The sequence below is a fragment of the Thamnophis elegans genome, chromosome 7 (assembly GCF_009769535.1).
Source record: "Thamnophis elegans isolate rThaEle1 chromosome 7, rThaEle1.pri, whole genome shotgun sequence".
NCBI classification, from domain to species: domain Eukaryota; kingdom Metazoa; phylum Chordata; class Lepidosauria; order Squamata; family Colubridae; genus Thamnophis; species Thamnophis elegans.
Genome location: NC_045547.1, coordinates 76,110,081 through 76,129,154, shown reverse-complemented (window position 1 = coordinate 76,129,154; position 19,074 = coordinate 76,110,081). Strand labels below are relative to the sequence as shown.

Sequence of the window (19,074 nt, the reverse complement as noted above, 5' to 3'; positions counted from 1 at the left end):
GAGAATAATGGAATAAGAATGTAGAGGAGGAGTACGAGTAGGAGGGTAGAGTAGAGTGAGTAGAGTAGAGTAGAGTAGAGTAGAATAATGGAATAAGAATGTAGAGAAGGAGTCGAGTAGGAGGAGTAGAGTAGGGTTAGAGTAGAGTGTTAGGCAGCGCAGAGCGTAGAGCGTTAGAGTAGAGTAGAGTGTAGAGTGTAGAGTGTAGAGTGTAGAATGTAGACTAGAGTGTAGACTAGAGTAGAGTAGGTGTAGAGTAGAGCAGAACAGCGTAGAGTGTAGAGTGTAGAGTGTAGAGTGTAGAGTAGAGCAGAGTAGAGCAGAGTGTAGAGTGTAGAGTAGAGTGTAGAGTGTAGACTAGAGTGTAGACTAGAGTAGAGTAGTGTAGTGTAGAGTAGAGCCTAGCAGAGCATAGAGTGTAGAGTGTAGACTAGACTAGAGTAGTGTAGAGTAGAAACAGAGCAGAGTAGAGCAGAGTGTAGAGTGTAGAGTAGGTAGAGTGTAGAGTGTAGACTAGAGTGTAGACTAGAGTAGTGTAGTGTGTAGTGTAGAGCGTTAGAGCGTAGAGTTAGAGTAGAATAATGGAATAAGAATGTAGTGAGGAGTACGAGTAGGAGGAGTAGAGTCGAGTAGAGTAGAGTAGAATAGAATAGACTAGAATAGAATAGAATAGAATAGAATAGAATAGAATAGAATAGAATAGAATAGAATAGAATAGAATAGAATATTCTTTATTGGCCAAGTGTGATTAGACACAAGGAAATTGTCTCTGGTGCATAAGCTCTCATGGTACAAACAAACAACAAGTGATAGGTCATAGTTTATAATTGTAGTTATAATCATAAGACAGCAATAGGAGAAGATCGTGGGAAAGATAAGAAGATGGGGAAAGATGAGAAATGAGAAGTTGAGAAAGAGGAGGATAATAACAATACAGTCCGACTACATGGGTAATAGTCATGTCTTTAGGCATAAAACAGCACTGTGGGAATTAGGTGTTCCCTTGAAGTAGGGGGTTGGACTAGAAGACCTCCAAGGTCCCTTCTGTTATTCTATTAATGTCAATGCTATTGTGCTTGCTCAGCAACTTCAGTTCATAATGCATTTCCTTAAACTGTGTATAGGCAGTGATTCACAACTTCTGCTTTCCTATTTGAAATCTATTGTTGTAAGCGGTAATGTAATGTTGCGTTTCTGACATTCCGTTGCTGCTTTCGCACGTTCCCTGATTCTGCAAACAATATTTTCTGTTCCCAGAAGTTCTGGATCCGTTTCTGAAAGAGGATGGGGTTTCCCTTTCAGTGGGCCTCGTGCCAAAGAAGCAACAGAAGAATTGTGGGTTGCGGGCTCTCCTTCCTTCCTTATACTGTACATCAACACACACGCCCGAAGAATTTTATCATGACGCCACTCCTACACGAGACAGATTTTGAGCGATTGCAGGTCTGACATTTTTGGCTTGGTGACTTGCTGGCATCCTGCCATCAAAGGGGAGGATGGTGGGGGGATGGGCATCAGAGGTGGTATTCAGGCAAGTTCTGACCAGTTCTGAAGAACCAGTAGCGGAAATTTTGAGTAGTTTGGAGAAGCAGTAACTACCACCTCTGGCTGGCCCGCCCCCATCTATCTCTGCCTCCCAAGTCCCAGTGATTGGGAGGAAATGGGGACTTCTGCAATTCCTTCCCCTGGAGTGGGGAGGGAATGGGGATTTTGCAGCATCCTCCCCTGGAGTGAGGGAGGGAATGGGGATTTTGCAGTATCCTTCCCATGGAGTTGGGGAGGGAATGGGGATTTTCCACTAACCTCCCCTGGAGTTGGAAGGAATGGAGAGTTTACGGTATCCTTTCCCTGGGAATGGGGATTTTGCAGTATCCTTCCCCTGGAGTGGGAATGAGCTGTTAACCTTTGGATGGATTAGGGGTGGGGATTGGGGAGAGTGTATGAAGCTATCATTGTGCACCTCTGAAGTGACCTTTACGGGGTGAGAGGATGGACGACTATTCTGTGGGGTCCTGGTCGTGTCTGAACTTGCTTGTTTTCTTGAAGATGTTTCATTACCAAACTAGGTAACATCATCAGTGCCAGCCCTGAATTACAAATATTCTCTTCTATCAGAGACCTATTCCCTGGTGCCCTGTTAGAATATTCATGACTGGGAGAGACATGGTAACAAGGTCAGCCAATGAATAGGCATAGCAACCAAGTCAGCCAATGGGAGCTTAAACAGATCTGAGTCTGTGCTGAGAATTGAAACAGAAACTTAAGAAGAAAGCAGTCTGCTGCTCTGAGAAGTAAACTAGTAGTCTGCCTGAAATGAAGCTAACTGCTTTGCCTGTAACTCTCCTGCCGTGTGTTTACTTGGAAGAACCACCTGTCTGTATTGTACATTTATTCATCTATTCTTATTTATATAGATAAGTTAATGAATCCAGCTGAATCAGCTATCCGTGTGTGCTTTCTCGATTTGATTTTTTCTGCAACAAACTCTGACATACCCACAGTTATTTTTCCACCACCATTTTCTCTTTCAACAAAGATGCTCTTACTTGGACTGTCTCAATGAAGACAGAAAAGGAATTCCCCTCGCAATCTCCAGAAAACAAGTAGTGGCAGACTCACTGAAGGTGAAATGCTTGTTGTCAAAGCTTTTTGAAGTGGGATTGACCAGTGACGGAACACTCTCCTAGGGGGGGAAAAAATTGCAGAGGCTTACTTGCAAATGAACTGCAGACCACAATTTTCCATTAGACTAAAATCTCTGCCTTGACTGAAATCATAATAATAGTAATAAAACGTATTCTGGATTTGAAACAAATGAGTGTATTTGCTTGCAGTTAAAGTCTAAGGATGATACCACTCTGATGGCAGAAAGTGAAGAGGAACTAAAGAACCTCTTGATGTGGGTAAAGAAGGAGAGAGGAAACGTTGGCTTGAAACGCAACATTAAGAAAACTAAGATCATGGCATCGTCCTTCTCAATTCCTGGCAAATAGAAGGGGAAGAAATGGAAATAGTGACCCATTTATTTTCCTGAGCTCCAAGATCACCGCAGATGGGGACTGCAGCCAAGAAATTAAAAGAGGCTTCTTCCCTGGGGAGGAAAGCTATGGCAAATTTAGACAGCATACTAAAAAGCAGAGACATCACCCTGCCAACAAAAGTGCATATAGCTAAGGCTATGGTTTTCCCAGTTGCAATGGATGGCTGTGAAAGTTGGATCATAAGAAAGGCTGAGCACCAAAGAATGGAGGCCTTTGAACTCTGGTGCTGGAGAAGACTCCTGCGAGTCCCTTGGACTGCAAGGCCATCCAACCGGTCAGTCCTAGAGGAGATCAACCCTGGCTGCTCTTTAGAAGGCCAGATCCTGAAGCGGAAACTCGAATACTTTGGCCATCTAAGGAGAAGGAAGGACTCCCTGGAGAAGAGCCTAATGCTGGGAAAGATGGAGGGCAAAAGAAGAAGGGACGACAGAGAAGGAGGTGGCTGGATGAAGTCAAGGAAACAGTAGGCGTGAGCTTAAATGGAGAAGACAGGAAGACCTGGAGGAGCGTTGTCCATGGGGATCGCGATGGGTCGGGGACAACTTCACAACTAACAACAAAGTCTAAAGCTTTTTTTTTGGATTTTCGATGACATTATCAGAAAACTCACTGGCCCAGCATTTTCCCCCCTCACCTAAATTGGTTCATGAAAGCATCTTTAGTTAGAAAGGGAACTCATCAAATTTGCAGATGATATTAAACTGGAGAGAATAGCCAACGCTTTAGAAGATAAGCTTAAGATCCAGAAGGATCTTGACCGATTTGAGCATTGGGACCTATGATACAATACAATAGCAGAGTTGGAAGGGACCTTGGAGGTCTTCTAGTCCAACCCCCTCCCTATACCATTCAGACAAATGGCTATCCAACATCTCTTAAAAACATCCAGTGTTAGGGCATTCACAACTTCTGGAGGCAACTTCTGTTCCACTGATTAATTTTCTAACCGTCAGGAAATTTCTCCTCAGTTCTAAGTTGCTTCTCTCCTGGATTAGTTTCCACCCATTGCTTCTTGTTCTGCCCTCAGGTGCAGACATGATCCAACAAATGGAATTCAGTGGTAAGAAAACCAAGGTCTTCTTACACTTAGGCAAGGAAAACCAAATGCACAGGTATAGGACAGGTTAGGGTTAGGGTTAGGGTTGGGGTTGGGGTTGGGGTTGGGGTTGGGGTTGGGGTTGGGGTTGGGGTTGGGGTTGGGGTTGGGGTTGGGGTTGGGGTTGGGGTTGGGGTTGGGGTTAGGGTTAGGGTTAGGGTTAGGGTTAGGGTTAGGGTAACTGGCTCAACAACAGTACTGTGAGAGGGATCTTGGAATCCTAGTGGACAACCACTAGCAGCTGCCAAAAAAGCCAACACAGTTCTAGGCTGCATAAACAGAGGGATAAAGTCAAGATCACGTGAAGTATTAATACTACTTTATAAAGCCTTAGAAGACCACACTTGGAATATTGCATACAGTTTGGTCAACACAATACAAAACAGATCTTTCGACTCTAGAAAAAGTGTGGAGAAGAGCATCAAAGATGATGAAGATGCAGGAGGCTAAAGCATATGAAGAATGGTTGCAGGAAGGAAGTATGTTTAGAGTAACAAAAAGAAGAACTAGGGGTGACATGATAGCAGTCTTCCATTATTTGAGGGGCTACCAAAGGGAAGAGGTGATCCACCTATTCTCCAACACCTGCGGGCTGGGCAAGGAATAACAGATGGAAGCTCATTAAAGGGAAATCCAACCCTAGAAATAAGGCAACATTTCCTGATAGTGAGAACAGTTCATCAATGGAACGGATTGTCCTCAGAAGTTATGGGTGCTCCCTCACTGGGGTTTCAAGAAGAGATGGACAAACTGTTTGCCTGAAATAGTCTAGGGTTTCCCAAAGGTGCTTTTTCTAAGAGGCAACTTGAACTTCCGCTGTTTTTCTTTGAAGATGTTTTGCTTCTCATCCCTTCTTGGTCTTCAAAGAAAAACAACAAAGTCCAAGTTGCCTCTTGAAAAAAGCACCTTTGGGACCACCATGACCTGGAATGACTGAGAACCTCCATTGACATAAGTCTAGGGTCTCCTGCTGAGCAGAGGGTTGGGCCAAAAGATTTCTATATTTCCCCTTTATTAAAGTCCATCTCCATTCAGGCATATTCGGGTGGATAAATAAACTGAAAGAATTTTGCAGAGAACTTCGTAAACTCTTGCAAAGGAGGGTCACAAATGACCTTTTAGTTTGTTTAACCTTTTATTTCAATTCAGCAGAGCCTTTGGCTGCCTTTCAAGTAGGTTTGCATTCTTTGGGGTTGGTTTTAATTAGTGTGCTTTCTTTGTTCAGTCTGACCCTTCCCACTTCAAGGTTTCTTAGCTGCTATTGAGAATGTGTTTGAGCAAGGAGGTTAAGCAAACACTGCTAGCTAATGTTGTTTTACTCCCATTGAGACTGTTCTATTCCAGTCATTATTTAGAATAGAATAACAGAGTTGGAAGGGACCTTGGAGATCTTCTAGTCCAACCCCCTGCTTAGGCAGGAAACCCTACACCACTTCAGACAAATGGTTATCCAACCTCTTCTTAAAAACGTCCAATATTGGAACATTTACAACTTCTGGAAGCATCCCGTTTGTCTACTGGTTCCTAGTGTCCTCAATTTTTGTTCATTTTTAATACTTAACCCCCTGTTTTTAGGATATTGGTAAGCTACTAAAAGTCATTCGACAGTGAGATTGATGACAAATACATTTAATAAAAAAGAAAGAGAGAGAGAGAAAGAAGAGATTAGAAAAGAAAAGAAAAAGAAAGGCAGAAAAGGAAGGAAGGAAAGAAGAAAAGAAAGAAAGAAAAGACAGAAAGAAAGAAATACTGAAATGAATAATGATATGAAAAAGATAATGAAGAAATTATGAAATGAAAGAAAGGAAAGAAAAACATAGTTAGAAGAGAGCTTGGATGTCTTCCTAATCTAACCCCTTATACTATTCCAGACAGTGGCTGTCCAGTCTCTTCTTTTAAAACCTCCAGTAAACATAAATAAATTAAAAAAGAAAGAAAGAGAGAGAGAGAGAGAGGATGGAGGGGGAGGGAGAGGAAAGGGAAGGAAGGAATAAAGGAAGACAGAAAGGAAGGGAAAGGAAGGGAAAGAAGAAAGGAAAGGGAGGAGGGAAGGGAGGGAGGGAGGGAAAGGAACAGAAAGGAAGGGGAAGGAAGGAAGGAAAGAAAGAAAGAAAGAAAGAAAAAGAGAAAGAAAGAAAGAAAGAAAGAAGGAAAGGAAAGGAAAGGAAGAAGGAAGGAAGAAAGAATGAGAGGGAGGGAGGGGGAAGGGAAAGGAAGGAAGGAATAAAGGAAGGAAGAGAAGGAAGGAAGGAAAGGAAGGAAGGGAAGAAGAGAGAGAGGGAGGGAGAGGGAAGGAATGAATAAAGGAAGAAAGGCAGGAAGGAGGGGAAAGGAAGGAAGGAAAGAGAGAGAGGGAGAGAGAGAGAAAGACACAGAGAGAAAGACACAGAGAGAAAGAGAAAGAGAGAGAGAGAGAGAGATCAGTCCACGTGAGTTTCTGATGACTTACATCCAACAAGTTTGCTTCATGAATAAAATCACAAAAAAGCTGTTCCCAAAACACCCTGGGGATGCTAAACTGTATATCTTGAAGACTTTTAACAGAACAACCGAATAGCAGGGTTTGAAGGGCGCTTGGAGGTCTTCTAGTCCAACCCTCTGCTCAAGCAGAAGGCCCTATACCTTTTCAGACAAACAAGCTGTCCTCTCCCTTCTTTAGAACCTTCCAAAAGCAAGCCATTCCACTGGTTAATTAAGATTGGGTTCTCTTTATGGCTCTAATCGTCTGCGGTTCCTTGAAAATCAGACACGTCATGTTTCTAAGTAATGGGTGTTTCGGACGAAAGGATGGAGCCCGGAAGGAATGGATGGCGGGACGCTACTCTTAGGAGCCTTTCAGCCTTTCACTGAATCTTCAGCTTTTGCTTCAAAGGCAACCATTAATTTTGCCACAAACAATTCTGCCAGATGATTTGGGGTGGGGTGGGGTGGAGGACAGGGAAAGAGTGCCTCCCCCACCCATTTAGTTGGCCACAATGTTTTCTTTCAGCTTCTGTTCTGCTGAAAGCATCTCTTGCCTCTTTGTGGTGAAGCCTTTTTAAACACTGTAAACAAACGAGGAGAATTCACACCCTTCTGCAAAGCAAAACTCCTTCTGTTGTTGGTTGCGGTGTGTGTGTGTGTGCGTCAGTGGTGGGTTGCAGGAGATACGACCCAGTACAGGCGTACCGGAGCTGCCCGGAGCACCGGGTACCATTCCGGTACGGAGCTCCGAAGGGCCCGCTTGCCTGAGCTCTTTACCGTGTTTTAAAGCTGTCGGCGTTTTCGCACAAGCGCATGGCATGTACAGCGCCTGTGCGATGCTCTGCTGAGCAGCTGGAGCATTACAGAGGCTTGCAGAAGCATCATTTAAAGCTACAAGGCATGCCTGTGCTGCATGCGTGTGCGTGCGCACTGCACATGTGTATGGGGTGACGCCGGGGCAGTTGGAACGGAATCCGGAACCTACTACTGGTGTGTGTGTGTGTGTGTGTGTGTGTGTGTGTGTGTGTGTAAAAGAGAGAGAGAGAGAGAGAGAGAAACAGAGAAAGTCAGAGACAGAGAGAGATACACAGAGACAAAGAGACAGAGACAGAGAGAAAGAGACAGAGAGCGACAGAGACAGAGAGAGATACAGAGAGAGAGAGACAGAGAGACAGAGAGAGAGAAGACAGAGAGAGACACACAGAGAGAAGAGAGACATAGGAAGACACAGGGAGTGAGAGAGACAGAGACAGAGAGACAGAAAGTGAGGGACAGAGAGAATCACACAGAGAGAGACACACAGAGAGAGACACAGAGAGAGAGAGGGAGGGAGACAGAGAGACAGAGAGACACACACACAGGAGGGAGAGAGACAGCGACAGACAGAGACAGTGACAGAGAGACAGAAAGAGAGGGACAGAGAGAATCACACAGAGAGAGACACACAGAGAGAGAGGGAGAGAGAGAGAGGAGAGGAGAGAGAGAGAGAGAGAGAGAGAGAGAGGGAGATTGTGCTTACTCTGCCACAATTTTGGAGATAACAGAAGATCTCTTGGCCAGATTTTATGCTTGAGAGAAATGTTTGTGTGGTAGCACGTTCTTGTTCTACCTCATAGATTGGACTATGAAGATCTCCGTGGTCCCTTCCCATGCTATTGTTCCGAGTCCTAGGGTTAGATGCTTCATTCCCACCACTGTTGTCTCAGTGCTGCGGGACAGTGTCGAATATAAATTCATTTATCCAGGGAGCTCTTGCTAGACAAATAGCAGTTTGGAATAAGGCATCCATTGGAAGAGGTCTTTCTCTCCTCCACCTCCTACCCCTTGAAGGAGCTCTTCAAAGCAAGAGGCTGACTCTGTAAATCGCTTAGAGAGGTCTGCAAAGCACTATGAAGGGGTATATAAGTCTAAGTGCTCTTGCTATGAAAACAGGAGAAAAGCAAATGACTTCTGGCAAGATTCTGAAGGCACAGTTTGAGGAAGACAAAAGTCAGAATATAACGGAAACCTATATATAATGGGAATAAACAACAATTCACTCACTGAATGCTCCGGAACCAACATACCTGGACATGGCTGATTGTTGCACACCCACGCACCATGCCTGCAAATGCTAGAAAATAAAAGATTTCTCTGTTAGGAATGGGAATGCAAGTAACGGGAGCTCACTCCATTATGCAGCGCTAGGGATTCAAACCGTTGAACGTTCCTTACAATAAAACTTAAATATGCATTAATAGGTCTCAATTACAGGTACAGGTAAAAGTTCCCCTCGTACATGCGTGCTAGTCATTCCTGACTCTACGGGACAATGCTCATCTCTGTTTCTAAACCGAAAAGCCAGCACTGTCAGAAAACATCACCGTGGTCGTGTGGCCGGCATGACTAAATGCCGAAAGCACACGGAAGCGCTGTTCCCTTCCCACCAAAGGTGGTCCCTATTTTTCTACTTGCATTTTTTTACATGCTTTCGAACTGCTCGGTTGGCAGAAGCTGGGACAAGTCACAGGAGCTCACTCCGTTATGCAGCGCTAGGGATTCGAACCGCTGAATTGCCAACCTTTTCTGATCAACGAGCTCAGCGTCTTAGCCACTGAGCCATCTTTCCATCCTCAAATGAGGACCCAAATCGTTGGGGGCAATATGCTGACTCTGTAAACCGCTTAGCAAAGGCTGTAAAGTGGTATATAAGTCTAAGTGCTATTGTATTCAGGTGCACTGACTTCAATTGCATTGCATTGCATTGCCTTAACCCTTGTATGTTTGGCTCACACTGATTTCAGTTATTTGCATTTCATTACAGCACCAGTTAAAAAATCATGGGAGGGGGAACCAGAGGTGGGTACCTACCAGTTCGCACCTATTCGGTAGAACCGGTTCGTCAAATCTACCGAACCGGTTAGAAGAGGTTCCACCAGTGGACCCGGAAAGCAGGCCACACCTACAGAAGAGGTTCCAAACTTTTTTGAAACCCACCACTGGTCCTTGGATATGATTATTCTACACTATCATGCTCATATGTATAAAACTCAGTGCCTCTGTGAAAGGTAAGGATGACTACTGCGTTTGTGGTGCAATCAGAACATTGCGTGTGTTGAAGTTGTTTTAACGCAAACCAAAGATGCCTTTTAAAAAACAAGTTTACATCACATTCTTATGCATGCCGGTTCTGTGTGTGAGGTAATTTAAGGTGGTTCTGACAAGTGTCGTCGGCATCTTCATATCCGGTCACATGGGCGGCAAGCCACTCCCATGCGGTCACATGGGTGGCAAGCCACTCCCACAAAGGAGGCCACACCCACAGAGTAGGTTCGAACAATTTTTGAAACCCACCACTGGGGGAAACCAATGTTTTAATCAGGAACTATTCAAGGAAGAAACCCCACCCCAACCAAGGCACCGAGACTGTCAGGGCAAGATATGATGGATAAACAGCCCTCTCCTTCTGCACGAATGGTGCCACCTAAACTGGTCATGAAACCCTGGCAAGAAAAAACAATCAGGCTCAGAGAATGCCAAGATTCGCGACGGACAAGAAATCCTGTCTTTCTAAATCATGGGCATTTCACATCACCAACTCAACACCCCCCTGCTTATTCTCAATGCCTTGGCAACCCACTATCCTTGTGATTCCTGCCAACCTTAAAATGTAAGCAGACAAAGAGCTATTCACATCGCCCCTCCTTTCCCCTCCAGCTGACCAATTGGAACGCCCAGAAACTCTTGCCCAGCCCGCCTCCTCTCCTCGCCCCTTCTCAGTTCTGCAATGGGAAGGCATTTCCCTCCCCTCTGCAGCTCACACCAAAGGGAAGTAGACCGAAAGCAACGGGGGTCAACCGTGTCAACGCGAGACACCCAATGGAAGGTCATATGAGGCTCAGTTGTCACTTGCAAAGGGGTGTGAATGGTGCAGGTTGCATGATGACACCAGGGCACGGTGATGTCGTTCCTGTTTGTGTGCAAGGCAGCTACATATGTGTGTTTTTGTTGTAGAAAGAAAGAAAAAGGTGAATTTCACCCGCGTAGTTTGAAAAGAGGGGATGAAATAGATCCGTGTTTCTCAACCTTTGAAGATTTGAAGACATCTGGACTTCAACTCCCAGAATTCCCCCAGTCAAGTTGAAGACGTCTGGACTTCAACTCCTAGAATTCCCCCAGACAAGTTGAAGACGTCTGGACTGGCAGCTGACTGAGGGAATTCTGGGAGTTGAAGTCCAGACATCTTCAACTTGCCAAGGTTAAGAAACAATGAAATAGATGAATGGATAGAGGGTCCTTCTCTCTTATTTCTGACATTCTGGCATTCTGGTTCTAAAGTGAGATACCTAAAGTGCCAGGTGGTTAAGGGCAGGTTGAGAGTACTGTCACTCTCCTGTCCCTGCCTGTGAGCTTCCTGGGTGCCCTTTGGGCCACCATCTTGCCCAGAACACTGAACTGAAAGGTCCCTGACTTGGCCTTGCCTTATGGTTTATAGGGTCCTCTTCATATTCCATCCAAGGGTTATGCTTACCACGAGTTGCAGTCCTGATACACTGAAGAGCCAGGGGGGAATTTCTTGCCAGAATTCATGCAGGAGCAATTCTGGGCATCGACGCAAACGTCACCATCTAGGAGCTTTCCCTCTGGAAAAGAAAGAAAGAAAGAAAGAAAGGGAGGGAGGGAGGGAGTGAGGGAGGGAGGGAATGGAGTTTGGAAGGAAGCAAGGAAGGAAGGAAGAAAAAGAAAGGAAGGAAGGAGAGAAGAAGAAAGAATGGAGGGAGGGAAGGAGAGAGAAAGGAAGGGAGGGGGAGAAAGGAAGGAAGGAAGGAGGAGGAGGGAGGGAGAAAGGAAGGAAGAGAGAGAGGAGAGAAGGAGGGAGAGAGGAAGGAAGGAAGAAAAAGAAAGAAAAATAGAGAGGAAGGAAGAATGGAGGGAGGGAAGGAGAGAGGAAGGAAGGGAGATAAAGAAAGGAAGGGAGGAGGAGGAGGGAGGGAGAAAGGAAGGAAGAGAGAGAGAAGGGAGAGAAGGAGGGAGAGAGGAAGGAAGAAAAAGAAAGAAAAGGAGAGAGGAAGGAAGAATGGAGGGGGGAAGGAGAGAGGAAGGAAGGGAGATAAAGAAAGGAAGGAAGGATAAGGAGGAGGAGGGAGGGAGAAAGGAAGGAAGAAAAAGAAAGAAGGGAAGGAGAGAGGAAGAAAGAATGGAGGGAGAGAAGGAGAGAGGAAGAAAGGGAGGGAGAGAAAGGAAGGAAAGTGGAGGAGGGCAGGAGGGAGTTAGGGAGGGGGGAAGGAAGGAAGAAAAAGAAAGGAAAGAAGGAGAGAGGAAGGAAGAATGGAGAGAGGGAAGGAGCGAGGAAGGGAGAGAGGGAGAGAAAGGGAGGAAGGAAGAGAGAGAGAAGGGAGAGAAGGAGGGAGGGAGGTAGAGAGGAAGGAAGGAAGGAAGAAAAAGAAAGAAGGGAAGGAGAGAGGAAGAAAGAATGGAGGGAGAGAAGGAGAGAGGAAGTAAGGAAGGGACAGAAAGGAAGGAAAGTGGAGGACGGCAGGAGGGAGGGAAGAAGATTGGTTTCAATTTCAGTTCTGCAGAGTAATTTTTTGCAAAAAAAAAATGTACATTTTGCAAAACCGGCTGAGGCCTATTCTGAAAGACAAGTCCAGGAACCAACTCGGATGGATGCGCCCGGATCCTCCAAGACATAAAAACTCACTACCACCCCACTTCCTCACTGTAGTTTAGGACATAAAGCCACAACATAAAAACTATGGAAAAGGCATTTTTAGATTTGGGGGGGGGGAGGGAATTATGAATTTTGTGAAGTGCAGGGGCCTGCCTGTCCCCCCCCCTGGGGGGGGGCTGCATAATGATAGGACTGTAGATTCCACTCTCCTCCACACATTCAGTTCATCTGAGGCCACAGGGAAGCTTGGGTGATGGTGCCAGAAACGCCTCAGAGCAAATACCTCAGCGCCATGCACGAAGCGCCTGTAGCCACCAGGCCTGATTTCTCCCAACTCAGCAGAGGCGCCATGTGACACAGCCCCCCCCTCCCTGAAGAATTGAAAGCCCCACCACCCTCAGTTCGAATCCTCTCCAGAAAAAGTCCCAAAGGTGCTTTTTCAGGAGGCAACTGGACTTCCTTCTTTTTCCTTTTTCCTTTCGCTTCTGCAAGAAGCTTCTTCAGCTCTGACTGGATGGTGGGGAATGGAAGGATCTACATTCCTTGCAGATAGCTGGTCATTTGCATCCTTTTAGACTTTTAGAGGGTCTCTGAAGCACCTGGAGGTTTATCAGTGTCCTCAGGGTCACCTGAGTGGTGCAAATGGTTCCTGTAGTCTGCAATTTTTTGCCTCTGGAAATCCATTCCTTCTCCCACACCATTCCAAGGGTCTTCATCCCAAATTGTACAGCGAAACATCTGTAGAGATTCTCAGTCATCCAGATCACGGTTGTCCCAAAGGTGCTTTTTCCAAAAGGCGCCTGGATTTTCTCATTTTACTTTGAAGACATTTTGCTTCTCATCCAAGAAGCTTCTTCAGCTCTGACTGGTACCTTGCTCAACAGTAGTAACTGTGAAAGGGATCTTAGAGTCCTAGTGGACAACCACTTAAATATGAGCCAGCCGTGTGCAGCAGCTGCCAAAAAAGCCAGCACAGTTCTAGGCTGCATTGACTGAGGGATAGAATCAAGATCACGTGAAGTGTTAAAACCACTTTATAAGGCCTTGGTAAGGCCACACTTGGAATACTGCATTAAGTTTTGGTCGCCACGATGTAGAAAAGATGTGGAGACTCTAGAAAGAGTACAGAGAAGAGCAACAAAGAGGATTAGGGAACTGGAGGCTAAAACCTATGAAGAACGGTTGCAGAAACTGGGTATGTCTAGTTTAATAGAAAGAAGGACTAGGGGAGACATGATAGCAGTCTTCCAATATCTCAGGGGTTGCCACAAAGAAGAGGGAGTCAAACTATTCTCCAAGACACCTGAGGGTAGATACAAGAAGCAATGGGTGGAAACTAATCAAGGAGAGAAGCAACTTAGAACTGAGGAGAAATTTCCTGACAGTTAGAACAATTCATCAGTGGAACAACTTGCCTCCAGAAGTTGTGAATGCCCCAATACTGGAAGTCTTTAAGAAGATGTTGGATAGCCATTTGTCTGAAACGGTATAGGGTTTCTTGCCTAGGCAGGGGGTTGGACTAGAAGACCTCCAAGGTCTTTGACTCCCTCTTCTTTGTGGCAGCCCCTGAGATATTGGAAGACTGCTATCATGTCTCCCCTAGTCCTTCTTTTCATTAAACTAGACATACCCAGTTCCTACAACCGTTCTTCATATGTTTTAGTCTCCAGTCCCCTAATCCTCTTTGTTGCTCCTCTCTGAACTCTTTCTAAAGTCTCCACATCTTTTTTTACATCATGGAGATCAAAACTGGATGCAGGATTCCAAGTGTGGCCTTACCAAGGCATTATAAAGTGGTATTAACCCTTCACGTGATCTTGATTCAGTCCCTCGGTTGATGTAGCCTAGAACTGTGTTGGCTTTTTTGGCAGCTGCTGCACACGGCTGGCTCCTATTTAAGTGGTTGTCTTAAATAAGTGGTTTCTTGGGGTTTTTTTTCCCTTTGAAGACATTTCACTTCTCATCCAAGAAGCTTCTTCAACATCTTCAAAGGAAAAAGAAAACGAAGAAAGTTCAGTTGCCTCCTGAACGAAAGCACCTTTGGGACAACCCTGACTTGAATGACTGAGAATCTTCACAGAATCTCTAGAAAAAGCCACCTGCAGAACCTCAGCCAGAGAAAAAGATGACCAAACTTTGCTTCTACCTGGGGCAGCCCTTGAAGAGCATTCGGAGACTTCAGCTTGTCCAGAATGCAGCGAGCGATTGTGGGTGCACCTCGGTTCACCCACGTAACACCTATCCTCCGCGAGCTGTACTGGCTGCCTATTGGTCTTCGGATACGCTTCAAGGCGCCAGTCGTCACTTATAAAGCCCTTCATGGTATTGGACCTGGGTACTTGAGAGACCGCCTGCTGCCAATTACCTCCAATAGACCGATTAGATCCCACAGATTAGGCCTCCTCCGAATTCCATCCGCCGGCCAGTGTCGACTGGCGACTACTCGGAGGAGAGCCTTCTCTGTGGCTGCTCCGACCCTCTGGAACGAGCTCCCCGTGGAGATTCGCACCCTCACCACCCTCCAGGCCTTCCGCAAAGCCCTTAAAACCTGGCTGTTCCGACAGGCCTGGGGCTAAAGAGCTTTTGGCCCCCCCCCCCTCGAATGGTATGGTTGTTGTGTGCTTTTAAATTGTGCATTGTTCTGTTCGTCTTTTTTTTTATCCCTTATCTGTACCCCCTTCCCTGACTTGGATTGTGAGCCGCCCTGAGTCCCCTTCGGGGAAAAGGGCGGCATATAAATGCAATAAATTCAATTCAATTCAATTCTCCTGGCTACTGGTGAGTGGCGTCTTTTTCTCCTTTCCTCCATTCGCAATGAAATCTCTCAGAAATAAGCCAGAATCTGCCAGTTAATGATGGAATGTGCCTAATCCCTTTCTCCCCCACTTTCTTTTTTTAAATGAAAAAGTGGCCCTTTGAGAGAACGGACATGCAGGGGGGATAAATAAATACTCGCAAACATTCAAAAGGGACAGTGGTTTCCTTCTTTCAGCCGAGTAAAACGGGAAACACAATGATTTCTGCTGTACACAAACGCTTGTAAATAGATTTTACCAGGGCAGCTGCAACCATCAACGCACAGCTCCGGACACACTTCGTTGATATTCAGGCTCTGGCAGGTCTTGGCACAAGGGGAGATGCACTCATGGTACTCCAAGCCACGTGGACATCTTGGTCCTGAAAAGGTGGAAGAGAGAGAAATGAACCTTGCAGGCATCATCAACCTGAAATTGAGGAGAAACTTCCTAATAGGTAAAGATAAAGGTTCCGCTCGTACATATGGGCTAATCATTTCCTACTCTAGGGGGCGGTGCTCATCTCCATTTCAAAGCCAAAGAGCCAGCGCTGTCCAAAGACGTCTCCGTGGTCATGTGGCCGGCATGACTAAATGCTGAAGGTGCATGGAACGCTGTTACCTTCCCACCAAAGGTGGTTCCTATTTTTCTACTTGCATTTTTATGTGCTTTCAAACTGCTAGGTTGGCAGAAGCTGAGACAAGTAACGGGAGCTCACTCCGTTACGTGGCATTAGGGATTCGAGCCACCGAACTGCCAACCTTTCTGATCGACAAGCTCAGCGTCTTAGCCAATGAGCCACCGGATCCCATAACATTACATTAGCCTTCGCAATATTTTAAGATTAACTAAGATTTCCCCTTTCCCTATTGGGATCTTCCAAGGATGATATTATATATCCTATAATCATTAACAACATAATCTAATATTTTTAGCTAAGCCAATGAGGTAGCTCGCTTGTCTCAAATGTTTCAGGGTTTGGTTTCCAGTTTTGAACCCAGCTATCTTTCTTTTTATTTCTGGTTCGGCTACTCTAACTTTGTTGTAAAAATCAGAAAATAGATTATCTGGCACTTCCTTTGTTCCTCTGAATTATTCTCATTTTTTTTCCCAATAAGGGTTTGCTTGTACATTGCAAACATTTCTCAAGATAATAAACAAGTGTTCTGAAAAAAAAGCCATTAGCCTTAATATGCTCCGTGTTGATGTTGCTCTCATCAATAAAGCAAAAATATGCCTCTTCCTTATATTATCTTGGTCCCTTTGTTACTGACCTTATGATAGCTAAAGGTAAAGGTAAAGGTTCCCCTCACACATATGTGCTAGTCGTTCCCAACTCTAGGGGGCGGTGCTCATCTCCATTTCAAAGCCAAAGAGCCAGCGCTGTCCAAAGACGTCTCTGTGGTCATGTGGCCGGCATGACTAAATGCTGAAGGTGCATGGAATGCTGTTACCTTCCCTCCAAAGGTGGTTCCTATTTTTCTACTTGCATTTTTTAACATGCTTTCGAACTGCTAGGTTGGCAGAAGCTGGGACAAGTCATGGTAGCTCACTCCGTTACGGGCGCTAGGGATTTGAACCACTGAACTGCCGACCTTTCTGATACACAAGCTCAGCGTCTTAGCCCCTGAGCCACCGTGTTCCTTTTAGATGTCACTTATGGGCTCCTCAATTTATTTATTTATTTATTAGACTTATATACCGCTTCATAGGGCTTTCAGCCCTCTCTAAGTGGTTTACAGATTTTTTAGCAAATTGAGTCAGCAACTTGCCCCCACAGTCCGGGTTCTCATTTCACCCACCTCGGAAGGATGGAAGGCTGAGTCGACCTTGAACCGGTGAGATTTGAACCACTGAACTGCAGATCACAGTCAGCTAAAGTGGCCTGCAGTACTGCACCCTAACCACTGTGCCACCTCGGCTCAATACCTACACTTGTAGAATTCTGCAATACTGCACTGAGAGTTCACAGTCCTTGCCCCATATAAGGGCAATATATGCAATGTTGAATCTAGAACTAGCAAACCCATCAACCCCCAAGAACGTAAATCCAGAAAACTTACTGCAGGAGCTACTGGCTGGCCAACCTTTCAAGATCACCCCTTGCCGGGCACAGTTTCGAGCATACTCCAGAAAAACTGGGCAGTGGCAATCTCTATCCTCAGCACATCGGCACATGTCTTCTTCACAGAGGCCGATGAAGTTTTCGGGGTCCACCAGATGATGACATTTGGAGAAGACCGAGGAAGTCGTTAGCAGCTGGCAGTTTGTGATGAAGTCCTGCAGAAAGAGAAGAAGTGGGATGACCCACCGCCCGTCATCGACTGAAACAGGGGAGGAAGGGAGATGATCTATGGCAGGGGTGTCAAACTGGACTTCTTCAAGGGTGTTGTGGTCTGCCAGTGGAGCTGGCAGCAGATTCGGAGAGTGAGGAGGTTGGGGAGGAACATGGGCCAGTCCTGGAGGCACAACCATGGACCTGGATGACTGAGAATCTCCATAGACATACGTAGGAGAGCCTACCTTTGAATCAACTGATATAAAGTTCCCCATCTTCCTGCTTCCTTGAAAGATTTTCAGGTTGCTTTTGAAAAATGCAACCCACATCTCCAATGCTTGAGCAGGCAATAGGAGTGTGTTGTGGCCAGAGGTTGGTTCCTACCAGTTCGCACCTTTTTGGTAGAACCGGTTCGTCAAATCTACCGAACCGGTTAGAAGAGGTTCCACCAGTGGACCCGGAAAGCAGGCCACACCTACAGAAGAGGTTCCAACATTTTTTGAAACCCACCACTGGTCCTTGGATATGATTATTCTACACTATCATGCTCATATTTATAAAACTCAGTGCCTCTGTGAAAGGTAAGGATGACTACTGCGTTTGTGGTGCAATCAGAACATTGCGTGTGTTGAAGTTGTTTTAACGCAAACCAAAGATGCCTTTTAAAAAACAAGTTTACATCCTATTCTTATGCATGCCAGTGCTGTGTGTGAGGTAATTTAAGGTGGTTCTGGCAAGTGTTGTCATATCCGGTCACATGGGCGGCAAGCCATTCCCATCCGGTCACATGGGCGGCAAGCCACTCCCACAAAGGAGGCCACACCCACAGAGTAGGTTCGAACAATTTTTGAAACCCACCACTGGTTGTGGCCCACCAGCGGAGCTGGCAGCAGATTCAGACAGTGAGGAGGGTTGGGGAGGAACCTGAGCCAGTCCTGGAGTCTGGGGAAGGCTCTGACGAGGGCTCTGTGTCGAAGGCAGAGAGGGGGCCAGAGCCGTATGCCAGTTATCAGCCCCCTTCGGAGTCAGACAGCAGTGAGACAGACGAACAGCCGGAGCCTGTTCCCAGTGTGCGCATGCGCAGAGTTGCCAGATGAAGGGAGCAGCTAAAGAACAGGGGGAAACTTGGGAGGCCACAGGTGGGCGGTGAATGGCCCCTCCCAGAGAAAATAAAAGAGGAGCGAAAGGGGAGTGGAGTTTGCAGGAGACAATTAGTTCACTTAATTGGTTCGTGACTCTCCGAGGCTCCTTGCCAAGTTTTGCAGATATCGGCCTGGCAGCTCTCGAAGCCAGAGAAGGTCTGTGACGATAAATCCTCCCTTGAAAGACTTTGCTGGATGTGAATGAGCAGAATTCATAGTCAATTAATAAATTAATAAATTTTGTCGAGACAAGGAGTTTGCTTCATGCTCTTGGGAAGCTTCGGTCAGAACAGTGGGCCGGATCAGCATTGTAGTTCTTTCTGGTGGGAGGGAGGGGCAGGGGGGTGGGACAGATGCCTCCTTAAGCACACTGCTGGCCAAAACAAGGCATGTGGCCCTCCTGCATCTCATTTTCACCCTCCATGGCCTCCTGCAGCATTCTGCCGGCCAAAAATGGGCTGAAAAACAGATCATTTTCCAGGCCATTTTCAGCCGGCAGTGCGCTACAGGAAGCCATGGAGAGTGAAAATGTGGCGCAAGAGGCCATACGCAGCCTGATTTAGCTGCCAGAGGCACTGCGGGATTTGATATTTCCAGGCCAGCCCCGTG

The 19,074-nt window shown here is 46.0% G+C and overlaps 1 protein-coding gene across 1 annotated transcript in view; it reads right to left on the bottom strand.

Moving 5' to 3' along the window:
* The window catches only part of VWF (von Willebrand factor), a 185,105-nt gene that overhangs the window by 140,420 nt on the left and 25,611 nt on the right, over nt 1–19,074 (bottom strand). The window contains 5 exon segments of the mRNA XM_032221125.1: nt 2,547–2,683; nt 8,667–8,713; nt 11,111–11,222; nt 15,305–15,427; nt 17,109–17,325. Of these exon segments, the coding sequence (XP_032077016.1) occupies nt 2,547–2,683; nt 8,667–8,713; nt 11,111–11,222; nt 15,305–15,427; nt 17,109–17,325 (636 nt within the window).